Source organism: Oratosquilla oratoria, chromosome 18 (assembly GCF_046742065.1).
Source record: "Oratosquilla oratoria isolate Oo_2021 chromosome 18, ASM4674206v1, whole genome shotgun sequence".
NCBI lineage: Eukaryota > Metazoa > Arthropoda > Malacostraca > Stomatopoda > Squillidae > Oratosquilla > Oratosquilla oratoria.
This window is the reverse complement of record NC_134794.1, coordinates 5,259,988-5,276,004: the sequence shown is the minus strand read 5'-3', so window position 1 is coordinate 5,276,004 and position 16,017 is coordinate 5,259,988. Positions and strand designations below refer to the sequence as shown.

Below are 16,017 nucleotides of genomic sequence, written 5' to 3'. Positions count from 1 at the left end.
TGGAATAGCGTGCCCAAGGGCAGTTGCCAATAATCAATTTTCTACAATTATTCCTTACACACAGAATATCGGTTATACAATAATTCAATTTTGATAATATTAATAATCTATATATAAATAAAATGATAATTAACTTTGTAATTAGAAAATAGTAAACCAAAGTTCCAGAAGTTTCCCTGTCACTCACATACGAACACACACACGAATGACGCATCACTTTTTAAGTTCTATATTAATGCAATACTTTTAGATTCTACAATACAATAATAATTCAACCATGACAATGGGCTATCTAATGAAAGAATATTATAAAAACCAAACTTATTATGAAGAATAAAAGATTAAGCATGATTTTTGCCAGTGTAGCATGATTTTTTATTGCCTAATATATTCCCGTGTGACGTCATGTCGCGCGGTCGTGAAAACATTTCACACAATATACTAAAATGGGCATAATTCACCCATGACATTGGGTTATTCTAATGAAACAATATTATAAAAATCTAAGTTATAATGAAGAATAAAAAATTAAGCATGATTTTTGCCAGTCTAGCATAATTCATCCATGACATTGGGCTATTTCAATGAAAAAATATTATAGAAACAGAGCTTTTTGAGGAATAAAAAATTAAGCGTTATTTTCGCCAGTCTAGCATGACTTTTAGGTTGTCAAACATATTCCCGCTTGAGAATTTATTATTTTTTTACCGTATCGAGTAATGTGGTTTCCACTGTATTTTTTCTTTTCTTTTTTTTTTTAGCTGAAAACAGTGTCTTGGCGATATTAGATTATTTTATGCTATATTCAGGTTTACTCTGGTAAAGTGAAGTGTTACTTTGGACAGGGCAGACAAACAATGCATGAATTTAAATCTAAATACGACAATTGGAAATCAAGGATATATTTGGAACTATATATGAATTTAAGACTATGTAATTGGAGATTGGGAGACGGGACCCCACGAGTGTTGTTCCTTTCCTGTACACTACAATTCGGTAAATATAATTAGGTAAGCGCACACACGGCTTTCATCCTTTTAGTCTCATCTCTCCTGTTGACTGAAGCGTTGAGGCTGACTTGCCCGGCGGTGATGTAGATCCGCCCTTGTTGCACGGAGTCGTGCGCCCGATGGATGCTCTACAAAAATTAATATTCCAGAGGGAAACTTAACATCCTTATTCAAAAATATAGCAAAAAACAATTAAATCATATTTCACCAGGGAAGGGGAAATAATATATGTCAAGCATCCTAAGAAATAGAAGAAAATAAGTATAACTCCTGCGACTATGGCTGTCGTCCCCATCTTGACCTCTTGCCATCCACCTTAAAAGTCGACATTTTAGTTCATTCACCGACATTCTTTCGGGTCAGAGGCAACGCAGCATTTTTATGCTTGGGGATCAATGTCCATTCAGAAAAGAATGCTAATTATTTTCATTTTCAATAGAATCGCCCTTTTTCGTTAGATAATTTACATATTTCTAGTACCATAATGATTCTAAGTAAAACAAGAAATGATGATAATAATAATTATTATGGGAACAATGATTATAATAGTAATAGCAATAATAATTAATTATATTAATAACAATAGTAATGACAAGAACAATGATGATGATTGATAATAATGATGATGATGATAAAAATAAATGATGACGGAGACGACGACGACGATAATAACGATAAGTGATGTAGAGTTGATCAAACATCATTGTTACCAAAACTGACATCGGCCATAATCCAAGGGTGCCCCCCCCTCCCTTGTTTTGTTTTGATGTAAGGATCAGGTAGGGTAAGGTCTGTAGCACTACGAGGGAGGTAAGCCCGGCTGGCCTTTACGACGCTGCCAGCCTCTGAATCATCCTTTTGATGCTCGGCTCCTCCTCCGGAAGATATCCACGAACCTCTTCTGGAAGATGGCGGCTGGAGAGTTCTTCTTCTTCTTGGCATCAATTATACATCCGCGACGTAGTCCCTTCCAAAGTTTCTTTGGCGATGATGCGCCTAATCCTGGACATCGATTGCTGGACCTTAACCCTTGCAGGATTTAGTCCATGTATATTGTGAGCTTTTGTGGTTACCATCACATCATCAACTGCAGTAGCAGCTTTTCCTGAACAGGCACGGTCCTCGCAGCGCCAGTATATTTTTTCCTTAACACATTTGTTTTTGGTGTAAAGAAAACCTTCGTATCAAAGTTTTTTCCTCCTTTTTAGCAACGAAGAATTCTGCCATGTTTTCTTTGTATTGTATTCGAATGAATGTAGTTCAAGACATTATTTTGAAATTAGAATATTCACTTTATGGACAGACAAGAATTTCTTTTTCCTCCTTTTTGTATTCGAATGAATGTAGTTCAAGAATTGATTTTGAAATTAGAATATTCTCTTTATGTACAGTCAAGAAAGTTAATTAGGGATAGCACCAAGTTTTTGGTGGATATTTCAGTTATTCCTGTTGAGCGTGAACACAGGCTTGCATTTTTCGGTGATTTTATGTACACAATCACGTCGATATATGAAATTTCGACATTTTGTCGCAGTCGACATTCTGTCGTTTCGACGTTCTGTCTTTCGACATTGTGTCGTGCACCGTATGACATCATGTCGCTCTCTCAGTACAAAAACCTCATAAACTGTTATATTTCGTGTTTATCACTTTATGAAATCATATTTCCATTCTTTATAAAAGATACATATTTGAATAAATTACAAAATGAAAACTAAATAGATTAACATAAACCCATGCAAAGTAACCTTTCGCGCGTTATGACGTCATGTCGCTCTCGCAGTACAAAAATCTTATAAACTGATATATGTTATGTTTATCACGTTACGATATTATATTTCACGTTTTTACATAATAGAAATATATTCGAATAAACTACAAAATGAAAACTAAATCAATTAACACAAACCCATGCAAAGTAACCTTTCGCTCTTTATGACGTCATTTCGCTCTCCCAGTACAAAAGTCTTATCAACTGTTATATTTCGTGTTTATCACTTTATGAAATTAAATTTCACGTTTTTTACATAAAAGAAATATATTCGAATAAACTACAAAAAGAAAACTAAATAGATCAACACAAACCCATGCAAAGTAACCCTTCGCTCGTTATGACGTCATGTCGCTCTCGCAGTACAAAAATCTTATAAATTGTTATATTTCGTGTTTATCATTTTATGAAATTATATTTCATGTTTTTTATATGAAAGAAATATATTTGAATAAATTACAAAATTAAAACTAAATAGATAAACACAAACCCACGCAAAGTAACATTTCGCTCGTTATGACGTCATGTCGCTCTCGCAGTACAAAAATATGATAAACTGTTATATTTCGTGTTTATCACTTTATGAGATTATATTTCATGTTTTTTACATAAAATATATTCCAGTAAACAACAAAATGAAAACTAAATAGATTAAAACAAACCCAAGAAAAGTAACCTTTCACGCGTTATGACGTCGTGTCGCTCTCGCAGTACAAAAATCACACAAACTGTTATATTTTGTATTTATCACTTTATGAAATTCTATTTCACGTTTTTATATAAAAGATATATATTTGAATATATTACAAAATGAAAACTAAATAGATTAACACAAACCCGCGCAAAGTAACCTTACACTCGTTATGACATCATGTCGCTGTCGCAGTACAAAAATCTCAAAAACTGTTATATGTCATGTTTATCACTTTATGAAATTATATTTAACGTTTCTTATATAAAAGAAATATATATGAATAACTTACAAAATGAAAACTAAATAGATTAACACAAACCCACGCAAACTAACCTTTCGCTCGTTATGACGTCTTGTCGCTCTCGCAGTACAAAAATCTTATAAAATGTTATATTTCGTGTTTATCACTATATGAAATAGTATTTCACGTTTTTATATTAAAGAAATATATTTGAATTAATTACATAATCCAAACTAAATAGATTAACACAAGCACACGCAAAGTAACTTTCGCACGTTATGACGTCATATCGCTCTCGCAGTACAAAAATCTTATAGACTGTTATGTATCGTGTTTATCACTTTATAGAATTATATTTCACGTTTTTTATATAACAGAAATATTTTGAATAAATTACAAAATGTAAACTATATAGATTAACACAAACCCTAGGAAAGTAACCTTTCGCACGTTATGACGTCATTACAAAGGCGGAGCATGCCGACAGGAGACGTTTTGATCCATATCTAGGTCGGATGCGAAAAAAAAATCATATTGATAATAAAACAATAAATAAAAACTATAATAATGTAAATAACAAATAAAATACATAAATAAATGCATAGGTATAGTTAAATAATAAACAAACAGGTAAATAGTAAATAATAATAAATTGACATATAACTAATAATAAATAAAAATCAGACAGACAAATGATAACAAAACAAAAACAAATCATATAAGATAAATTATAATCATTACAGCATCTTACTTAGGTATTTATCTAAATGATTCTTAAAGTTTTGAACTGAACTATATTGCACTACCTGTGCAGGAAGTTTATTCCATTCGTTAACTACACGGTTGGTAAAGTTGTTTCTACCTACTTCCAAATTGAATCTATTTCCGGATAGTTTGAGACCATTGTTTCTTGTCTGATTCTCATTCAATGTGAAAATTTTGTCACTTTTGATGTTGTCAATTCCCTTTAAAATCTTAAAGACCTGTATCAAGTCACCTCTGAGTCTACGCTTTTTTTAGGGAAAACAGATTCATGTGTTTTAGTCGATTTTCGTATGATTTATTTTTGATATTTGGAATCAGTTTTGTGGCTCGCCGTTGTACTTTTTCCAGTCTGTCAATGCCTTCAATGTCGCTGGCGCAGTACAAAAATCTTATTAACTGCTATATTTCGTGTTTATCACTTTATGAAATTATATTTCACGTTTTTACATAAAAGAAATATATTCGAATAAGCTACAAAATGAAAACTAAATAGATTAACACAAACCCATGCAAAGTAAACTTTCGACCATTATGACGTCATGTCGCTCTCGCAGTACTAAAATGTTATAAACCGTTGTATTGCGTGTTTATCACTTTATGAAATTATATTTCACGTTTTTTCTATATGAAACATATATACATTAATAAATTACAAAATGACCTTTCGCTCGTTATGACGTCATGTCGCTCTCGCAGTACAAAAATCTTATAGATTGTTATATTTCGTGTTTATCACTTTATGAAATTGCATATCACGTTTTTTACATAAGAGAAAATTATATGAATAAATTACAAAATGAAAACTAAATAGATCAACACAAACCCACGCAAAGTAACCTTTCGCTCGTTATGAAGTCATGTCGCTCTCGTAGCACAAAAATCTTATCAACTGTTATATTTCGTGTTTATCACTTTATGAAATTATATTTCACGTTTTTTACATAAAAGAAATATATTCGAATTAACTACAAAATGAAAACTTTATAGATTTACACAAACCCACGCAAAGTAGCCTTTCGCTCGTTATGAAGTAATGTCGCTCTCGCAGTACAAAAATCTTATAAAATGTCATATTTCGTGTTTATTACTTTATGAAATTGTATTTCACGTTTTTTTATATAAAATAAATATATTTGAATAAATTACAAAATGAAAACTAAATAGATTAACACAAACTCACGCAAAGTAACCTTTCGCACGTCATGTCACTCTCGCAGTACAAAAATCTCATAAACTGTTATATCTCGTGTTTATCACTTTATGAAATTATTTTTCACGTTTTTTATATAAAGGAAATATATTTGAATAAACTACAAAATGAAAACTAAATAGATTAACACAAACCCACACAAATTATCCTTTCGCGCGTTATGACGTCAGGTCGCTCTCGCAGTACAGATATCTTATAAACTGTTATATCTCGTGTATATCACTTTATGAAAATATGTTTCACGTTTTTTATATAAAAGAAATATGTTTGACTTAATTTTTTTAAACTAAATAGATTAACACATGAATAGTCCTTAACCTAACCAGGATATATATTTCTAAATTAAATATAGTTATCCAAATACCTGGAGGGATAAGGTATCAGAATATTTATATATGGTTATGGGGGTCTATCTCCCATTTCTTGATGTTCTGGTGAAACAGGGAGAAGAAACTTTCAACACCTCGGTTTATGTTAAATCCACCAATCAAAGACATCGCCTAAATGGATCAAGCGAGTGAGTGCCCTCACAGGTACAAGGATTCGACAAAAGTTGCCTTTATTAGAAGAGCCCTGACAAACTGCAACAGAGTTGGGAAGGAAGGGCCACGCAAGTCCTCATCAACAACGGATTTGCCAACAAAGACATTGAAAGAATAACTACGAAGGTAGTGGGCACGTGGTACCTAAAAAAAGGAAGATGACCAAACACCAGAAAATATCATTAACATATTTCATAAATCATTTCTCCACGGCATACAAGGAAGATGAGAGAATTATGAAGCAAACTAATGACGTCACGCACCGCTCAGCCAATGGGAGAACAGACCGTACCTAACCCGCAGCATTCCAGCCAATCACCATCCACCTTCCGGATATAAAAGTTGCTGATCTTCATGGAATCTCCATTACTTCAATTGCCACTGCACTCTAAGAAATTTTCAGTAATTTTACGGTACTATACTGGGAGCTGGGCCTTCCATCTTTCTACTGTAAAAAATTGCGGCCACACCGAATTTTTTTACGGTCACCCTGAATTTTTTTTTAGTCACACCAAAAGTTTTACAGTATAATACCATATTTTCCACAAGGATTTTTTTTTTTGGCGGGGGGAATATGCCTAGTCTGTAAGGAATGCTACCTAATGAAATGCAGTCTTCAGGTGATATAATCACTAACAAGCTGAACTGGCTAGCTGGCAATGGGAACATACAGGACTCTGCACTTGAAGTATTAACACTAACAAATGAAAATATGTTCATTCCAAAGAAAATTTAACATAATTTTTAAACTGGTAGCCTAGCTTATAGTACAAAAACAAACTTACATAACACAAAAAGAGCATTGTAGGTATTGTGCTTGAGACCCATTACCATTATTCTACTGAAGCCAATACAAGAATTTATTCATAACCTCGCTGACTATTAAAATTATAAAAATACTGATGTATAAAGCAATCTAGGAATAAATAATTGTGCAAAGAAAAATATATGTACATATAAACAACACTTTTTCCCATCAAAGTTAAAGAATCACAACATTTAACTGAACAACTAAGATCAAATCCTTAAGAGAATAAATAATGCAATCTACTAAGTATAAACAAATTAAAACGGAATCCTTTCATAATACCCAAACAGTACTTTTCATGACAAAAAAACTGAAAACTGTGAAATAAAATTACAGAACCAGTTTTATTCTAGATTCAATGAATACTTGTCACAAGGATAATATTTTCTTGGAAAATATGCCTATATGAGGCCTATATGTCAATGTGAGGAATGCTACCTAATTAAATGTAGTCTTCAAGTTATATATAATCTCTTACAAGCATTAACAAAAATAAAGAAAAAGAAACTAAACTGAACTGGCTGTCTGGCAATGGGAACATACAGGACTCTCAGCACTTGAAGTATTATGACTAACAAATTAAAATATGTTCATTCCAAAGAAAATTTAACATACTTTTTTTAACTGGTACTCTAATTTTTAGTACAAAATAATAATAATAATACTTTTATTTCAGGCACACATGGCCCATATATATATATATATATACATACAATGTAAAAAACAGTTTGAAATGGATATATAAAAACTATGTACAAGGTGTATAAAACTACGAGCAGTACGAAAATAAACCTACATAACACAAAAAGAGCATTGTAGGTATTGTGCTTGAGACCCATTACCATTATCCTACTGAAGCCAATACAAGAATTTATTCATAACCTCGCCGACTGTTGAAATGATAAAAATACTGATTTATAAAGCAATTTACAAATAAATAATTATGCAAAGAAAACTATATGTATATATAAACAACACTTTTTCCCATCAAAGTTAGAGAATCACAACATTCTCACATGCTCTGGCTGGTGATGTTTCAACAGATTAAACAGAGACAGCACCTTTGGGCTAACAGGAGCCACCTTCTTCTTCTTTTTTTTTTTTTTTGGGGGTAGTTTTTGGATTTTGGTCCCAGAATTTGGGTCGATCTTCATGAACCTGCATGGAAAATTCAATTTAACATTTAAAGTTACTTCAGTCATGGAGTGCTATTTTGGATTGTAAATGAAATACATGTATTTCAGCAACTATCTTTATTGAATCTAGCTTTACTGATCCACTTGAACAAGTACCTCTGAACAAACTCCAAAGTAAACCCAGCATTTGATGGGTATTTTACATCTATGATGAAAAATAGCTCAAACATGAGAGCAAAGGCCTGGATGAAGCATGGAATGTCCCTCATGACGATCACTCCATCTGATGCCAAGTAGAAATTTGATCCATTGTAAAGGCAAGGGGTTCCTTCAAAAAATATATAAACACATTTAATGACTTGATACTTAAAGACCTAGAGAAAGGTGACTATTGTGTGAGGCAAATATCACTGCAATAGAAACATATTAACAATTTCAAGGCTTCTAAACACTCATTTGCCAGGGCTCAACATTAACAGCTCTTTACTTGTTCAGGATAAGTAGGAATTCAAAAAAGGAAATCATGGTTGGACAAACACATATACTTACCAACTGCAATCCAACATGGCGTTTTTGGGAAGTCTGGTTCCTCTGTCAGTCTGTTCACATCAGATGGTTTCTAGAAAAGAAATAGAGCAATTAATTATTCATATAATTTCAACATAAATCTTTTTTTCAAGTCATGTGTACATCACCAATAAATTCTCAACTTATATATTGCCTAAAATGTCCTGGATACTGAATAATTCTAATATTATTTAGTCTTTATGTTATGTTGCAGCTTTTTTTAACTTTTATTTTTATTGAAATATCTTTTAATTCTGTAGTTGCTTAACAAGTACAGTATAAATCCTACCTCTGCAACTCGAAAAAGGGATTCTTTTTCCTCTTGATAGTATGCCATGATGAGGGTGATTGTTGCCACCTGGTAGGGCAACCGATTTCCCACTTCTTCACATGCTTTTTTTGCACATCTTAGTCTGCCCCTCAGTTTCTTTGCAAGTTTGGATTTTACTCTGCTTTCTTCTTCAAAAGAGTCAACAATAAGTTGCTGCTTCTCCCCAAAAGCCTCCAGCATTCTGCCTTGACAACTGAAGCCCATTAGTTGTTGAAAGTGACCATCCAAAGCTTCTGCTGTAAACAGAGCTGGCCATTTGTCTCTCAGCTCGAATGTGCTGCAGCCCTTCATAATCATTACCCTCTGATGGTAATACTCAAACTCGGGACCAGATTGTCCCTCAGGAGGGTCAGGCAATCTATTTGTTGGTCCATAACTTGATTTTTTTATTACTGCACCTTCTTCACTGTCAGAATCTTCAGCAATTCTCTTTATTTTGTACTGCCCACGCCTCTCAGTCTCCGCTCTAGCAACCAGCTGGTTGAGAACAGAATCATATCCTCTGCCAATACTGGTGCCAGCCACTTGCACATCTTTGAGGCATGGGAAGATGTCAATCACTTTTTTAGCAATCACCTCCATGTGGCACCGATAAGGCTTTGGGTGCACCTGCAGTACTTTGGCCACCACATGTCTGACAATGGCCCTCCTATCTCTGGGAGACAGCTCTGCAGTTCCACCATCCTTCAGCACTCTATGAACTGGCTTCCTGACCCCCTTTGGCCTGTCTTCCATGTCCTCAAATGTCAGCTCAACAGTTGAGGGCCATGTTGCACAGTGAGCACTTGGGGATGGTGACTGGCTGTCAGGAACTATGGACCTCAAGGGGGTGCGAGGTATCAGTTGTAGGGGACTGCTTGCCTCACTGACAACTTGAGGGTTATCATCCACTGTAAAATATAACAAATGAATTTAATTAAACTGACCAGGTTCTGCCCAATGTGGATGGCCCTGATCGGGACCACATCCCCACCCACTTATCATGGCCAACTCTAAATCGGGCCTGCCCATTCATAGCATTCATTTGATTTCTCATTTTTCCCAAAATGCTGTTTAAGGCATTTCAAATTCCAATACACATTCTAAGCACAGATTTCTATTTTAAAAAGGCCAGGAAGTGTACTCATTTTGTTTACTACTACTTACGGAAAATATATTTTACTGGCTTAATTCTGTCTTGATGTTTTCATGTTGAGATAATGATGGATGTCTGTGAACCCATTTCAGGGGTAAGGATTTTTTTTTCTTTGGTCAACCCAAGTTAAATCTCCTACAGACACAAATATACCACTTGACTTACCCTGGGCTGTCCATGTCTCCATGAGGGCTCTGGCCTTTATAGGCTTCAGTGCTGCATGAAGGTCGATGTCTTTTATAAGCCTCAACTCATCAGCTCTATCCACTCCAACATCCTCCAGGCACTTCATCACTTCTTCTAGCTTGTGTTCAAGCTTAAGTTTCACCAGCCCGGACAAGACTAGGTCTTTCACTTCATCCATGTTTAAAACTAATACAGCCACTGGAAAATGACAGTATGTAGTCCAGAAACAGCTACACACCACCAAATGCAAGATATGAGATGTATAAAAAAAAATTCAATTCAAATATTTTTGGAAGAGGTATATTTGATAAGCTTAGCACAACTGGCACATGTTAAGAGTTTATCAAATGAAGAAAATTCTGACAAGTATGTAAAGAGAAAATCAGCTTTTTTATATTTGAAAAATAGAATAGTTTGCTTTTTCACTTTCAGTGCGATGGGGGAAGAGGTCTGACACACACACATTAATCAATACTTATACACTTGTCTGAAAGGTATGCAAGTTCAACAAAAGTGCTTAGGGCAAGAGAAAGATTCCATGCTTAATTTTTTTTTCTTACCTACCTACATAATTTTTGAGGCTGGCTTGTATTTGCATTGCACATAAATCTGCTTGTCTACATATATTTATGTAGGAACAGTGTATTTTAATGAAATTCCCCAATCCTGTCCAAGCTTGTAGATGCTAAGGGGTGCATAACTCAGAATATGACTCAAATTTACACATTTTGTACTCTTTACAGACTGTGAGGATCCATGACATATTAGCAAGCCAAAGGTTGGCACAGAAATGAACTGATAGTGTTGCACAACAAAAAACAAAGTCATTTCTTTCACCAAAATAAGGATAATTTTTCCTACCAGAAAACCATCCTCGTTCTTTTCTAGAAGCAAGGCTTGGTCTTTTTTGTACTCGGTACCTTTAAATACTACTGAATCGGCCATCACTGTATTTGAATGTGAAAAGTGTTGACCAACTATTGCTGTTTTAATATGTCCATCAAGAATGTCAATCTATAGAATGTTTTATTTGAAAGGCAGCAGGGAAGAGACAACCAGCACTGTAAAATGCCTGTAGCAACTGATGTCTTTTGGCAAGTGATTTGGGGAGATTTTTGAAATTATGAAGACCTCTAGCACACTTTTTAAAGTATGAGTGTTTGCTCTCAAATCTCATTGTCCACAATCGGATCAGTGGACCAAATCTGACAATTAGCTCAGGGTAGTGACAGAGAAAATGATGTTTTGGTCTAAGGTTGATGTTTGGGAATATGGTAGCTCTGTAATCAATATAATCCTCAATTAGAGAAGCCAAGAAGACAATCTGACCTTGGGCTATAGCTGGAGCACAAACCAATTCAGCTATCAACTTTAATTTTAAATAAAGCTGCCAGACTTCATCATTGGTATCTTTAACTAAATCCCCAATATACACAGAAAACAGCCTGAGAAAAACCCAATTTTGAACAGCATGGCCCACCAGTCTGTCATTATTCCTAGTTACACCGCCTGGTCTATCCAAGCTATCAGTTCCTGATAAGACCAGGTTAAATATTCTGCTATTCAATTTGTCATAACTAAACCACTTCTTGTTGACAAGATTATGTATGATGAGTGGCATGTCATATGACACTACACCTTCAAAGAGGTCATGCCCCAAGCAAGGTGGCAGTCCTGGATTTGCAACATGAAAATGTGCCAACTGGTTAAAAACTGAATCAAATTTAATACCATGATGAGAAGCAAGGTTAGCATGCTCATCAATGTATTTAATATCCCTGGTGTAACTCTCTACAGATCTCCTAGTCCCAAGTTTGTATGGTGTCTCTCTGAAGGAGTCCAAGTCAAGTGTGCAAAATCTGCAAAAGTATTGGTGTCTAAAACTCTCCACAAATCCACCAATTCCATGAGATCCAAGATTATCTCCAACAATTGCACAAACAGTGCCTTGAATATTCTTTTCACCTTCAACAGTTTTCACTTTTATGCCTGTAGTTTCCAGTGACTGCAGATCTTTCACTAGTCTTGAAAACACTTCATCTTGCCCGAACTGCAGATCCGACTCGGTGAATAGCATAACCAGTTGCATATGGTCAATGGATGACCGTAAATGTGAATCAATATTAGCCAAGGTAAAATAGACACCTACAACTTTATGCTTCTTCCTGGCTGATCCCAGAGGATTCACCACTTCAAAGGCATCTTGGTACAAAATAATTTGGAATGATTCCTGCTGAAATAAAGCATTTGATCTAAATACTGTCCCATCTTTAACATCTCTTGAGTATCTCAGGCATCTCATTTACTGCAGTACGAGCTTCTGGGACATTATGTAAATTTATGAAAGCAGGATAACTATCATACAGAAATTTTATACTCTCTTTAATTGGGATGTATTGAGCATACCTTGCACTGTTTCCATCATCATGTCCAAGATATATTGGTCTAGGACGCAAAGAAGGAAATTTATTCTCATAATGTTTTTCTAGTTTGTTCTGATCTCAAGGGACCATTCATACTTCTCAGAAAAATCCCTGCTCCACCAACTGCCTCAAGAATTCCTTGAATTTTGTCATTTTCTACACCTGCCTCAATCAATTTTTCACATAATTTTTTTTGCATATGTTTATTCTCTATCTGTTGTATGCATCTGACTTCATCTACAATTTTTGTACTGTTTTGGCAGGTATCAAAAATTTTGCTTCTAAATTCAAGTAAAATAATGCTAATTCCCTTAAAAGTAGCTCTTCCTTCATCTCATCCGAGAGTGAATCATCATCATCTGTATCATTATTCAGTGGAACATCATCATTTTCATCAATTTCCATTTCTAAGATTTCATTTACAGAGAAATTAGTTTCCTCTGTGCTAATTTGAAAACAGCTATCTTGCAATAATGTGTGAGTCCAATATCTATGTTTCCTAGTTAGATGTGATGTAAAAGATGAGGTCACACCAAATGTTTTCTGACAGTTTTTAAAAGGACATGCTATTCTGTCACCCCCATTTTTCGATGTTTTTTCAAATGGCAAATGAAATCTCTCAAGCTACTACATTTCTGTTGACAAAGGGGTTGAGTACACTTCAGAAGTACACTTTTGGATGCAGTTTTGTCATATAATGAGCTACAACTAGACCTGTGCTTGTGCTCACGATACACGTGCGTCTTGAAACCAGAATAGCTAGAAAAACTTTGCACACATTTACCTATTCCACACGGAAATTGATAGTTTGGTGTATTTCTATGATACTTATAGTGACTGACATATTGCTTCATGTTTGATGCAGAGTATGTACACTGCTTACAATTATACATTGCTACAGTTTAGTGAAATATTTGCCTAAACTATTTATGTGCACTGTAAAACCCAGTCAGTTGCTTTCGTAAATTTGTGGCAGCCAGAAAGATTAAAAAATTTGCAGTTTAGGTCGAATTTACAGAGGTAAACAATCAATTGGCATCAGATGAGAAATTTGTGGCAGCCAGAAAGATTCAATAATTTGCACTTTAGGTCGAATTTACAGAGGTAAACAATCAATTGGCATCAGATGAGAAATTACTAAAAGAGAATAATGTGCCAGCTGCTAAGAAAAACAAATATACATACAGAAAATAACAGTTTTACCGAATTTCCCTCAATGTTCCGATCTCCTTTGTTGAGCTGCAAGATGGCCGCTGTATGCAGGATTGCCACGTTTTCTACACTGCCGTGTAGAATGGGAGTGTTGCCATACCGGGGCATACATTTTTCTCGAGCGTGAGCAGACTTTCATAGCAAGATATACTTGTCACACTTTGACAAAATGTTGTTTCTAGTCTTTTTTTATTATTATTATTGAATGTAGATAAAGCCCCCATGCCCTAACATATACAGTAAGATGTAATTTTTTTTATATCATTATCGCTAAAAGAAAGCTGAAACTTTAGCGTAGAATTTTTTTCTACACCGTAAAAACGTATCTTTTGGGGTACAATATTTAATAAGTAACACAATTACCAATAAAAGTCATATTTTGATGTACCATTTATTATTTGATAACTAGTTCTATGATTTTTAAACAAAAGTTTGAGTTTTTAAATGTTTTGAACAGCCCGCTGATATGTAGAAAAACTTTCATGTCCTTGTGCAGTTGCCACATGCCGCTATTTTTCTACGTTTTGGTACAAAATTCTACGAAATGGCATCCCTGGCTGTATGAATCCCAGAATGCAATACTTACTTAAGCATACTTAAGTATACTTAAGCATATTACGCAGACCAGTCGAGGAGACGACTCTTCGCTGCGCTCACAGGGTAAACTTAAACTATAGCTTGTAGCTCTGGCGGAGTGGCTGACGGGTCAAATTTAAGTTTGAAATCTCTCCAGTGGCAATCCAAGCGGTTTTTAAAAGAGCTAGCAGTCTCTGCCTCGACAACCTCAGACGGTAGACCGTTCCATATCCTGGCTACTCGATGGTAAAAGCTATTATGATGAGCACCATACATCCCATCATTAGGACGATGTCGGAATAGTTGTTTACTATGTAGTCGACTTGGTCTGTCCATGGGCCTGAAGGAAGCTGGGAGGATTTCTCTCTGGTATATATTAAAGTGTTTCCACATCTCGATCATGTCCCCACGTAATCGCCTGTATTTGAGTGTTGGCAGGTCGAGATGTTTCAGTCGATCAGAATATTTCATCTGTCCAAAACCATCTACCAAACTAGTTGATCTTTGTTGGACTTGTTCGATCTTTGTTTCAAGACTCCTATACCTAGGTGACCATGCAGATTGTGCATATTCCAGGTGGGTTCTAACAAATGTTGTATACAGGGGCTTGAACATACTTGGGCTGAGATAGGAAAAGACTCTTCGTATAAGGCCCATCATCGACTTAGCTAATTTTATCTTTCCATGAATATGCTCTTCAAATTTTAATATAGTATGTGATGTCAAGGTCCCTTTCGCTTTCCACATGTTCAAGTTCTTGTCCATAAATAGTATACCGATGTGCATACATAATATTTTCAAATGCTCCCAGAGTGATAACCTTGCATTTGTTGGGATTAAAGCTTAGCAACCAATCACTTGACCAATCCTGTATTTTGTTCAGATCTTGTTGCAGTAAGTAGGAGTCCTCCCGACTAGTGATTTGTCTGGTAATCTTTGTGTCATCAGCGAACATGTATATGTTGGAGTCAATGGTCTCAGTCAGGCCATTGATGTATATGATAAAAAGTGTGGCCCCGAGGACACTCCCCTGGGGGATTCCGCTGAGGACCGGAGCTCTAGAGGACCTCTCCCCATTGACCACAACAGTCTGGTACCTTCCAATAAGGAAACTCTCCAACCACGAATATAGCTTGTCCCTTATTCCATAGCTCTCCAATTTAGCCAGGAGTCGATGATGTGGAACGGAGTCAAATGCCTTAGCATAATCCAAATAGACAGCATCCAACACTCCTCCCCCAGTCATAATTTCAGAGCAATAGTCAAAATAATGCAACAATTGTAATACAGTTGAGCGTCCATGTATAAATCCAATTTGCTTTGGAGAGATGGCATTGATATCAGTAAGGTGGTTCATGATTGCCTCTCGGATAAAGAACTCCAGATTCTTGCACAAGATTGAAGTTAGGC

General features: G+C 35.2%; 3 protein-coding genes across 3 annotated transcripts; all 3 read right to left on the bottom strand.

The window, feature by feature from the left end:
* Positions 1-1,029: 1,029 nt before the first annotated feature.
* Positions 1,030-11,389, bottom strand: LOC143034735 (uncharacterized). The gene is made up of 7 exons (XM_076201085.1): positions 10,376-11,389; positions 9,034-9,965; positions 8,727-8,796; positions 8,322-8,505; positions 8,058-8,199; positions 1,962-2,155; positions 1,030-1,138 (listed from the first exon to the last, which is right to left on the bottom strand). The coding sequence occupies exons 1-7, from the start codon at positions 10,572-10,574 to the stop codon at positions 1,030-1,032; spliced, it is 1,830 nt and encodes a 609-aa protein (XP_076057200.1). The 5' UTR covers positions 10,575-11,389.
* A 16-nt stretch (positions 11,390-11,405) lies between these two features.
* LOC143034734 (uncharacterized) lies at positions 11,406-12,698 on the bottom strand. The gene has a single exon (XM_076201084.1). It carries the CDS (start codon positions 12,696-12,698, stop codon positions 11,406-11,408), a length of 1,293 nt encoding a protein of 430 aa, XP_076057199.1.
* Positions 12,699-14,697: 1,999 nt separating this feature from the next.
* Positions 14,698-15,264, bottom strand: LOC143034733 (uncharacterized). The gene has a single exon (XM_076201082.1). The coding sequence runs from the start codon at positions 15,262-15,264 to the stop codon at positions 14,698-14,700; it is 567 nt and encodes a 188-aa protein (XP_076057197.1).
* Between the last annotated feature and the right edge of the window lie 753 nt (positions 15,265-16,017).

Coding starts and splice junctions, on each gene's coding strand:
- LOC143034735 (XM_076201085.1), bottom strand. CDS start 10,574: ATGGATGAAGTGAAAGACCTAGTCTTGTCCGGGCTGGTGAAACTTAAG. Junction 9,966..10,375: donor GGAGACATGGACAGCCCAGG/GTAAGTCAAGTG, acceptor TATATTTTACAG/TGGATGATAACCCTCAAGTT. Junction 8,200..8,321: donor GTTCAGAGGTACTTGTTCAA/GTGGATCAGTAA, acceptor TTTTCCATGCAG/GTTCATGAAGATCGACCCAA.
- LOC143034734 (XM_076201084.1), bottom strand. CDS start 12,698: ATGAGATGCCTGAGATACTCAAGAGATGTTAAAGATGGGACAGTATTT.
- LOC143034733 (XM_076201082.1), bottom strand. CDS start 15,264: ATGGGCCTTATACGAAGAGTCTTTTCCTATCTCAGCCCAAGTATGTTC.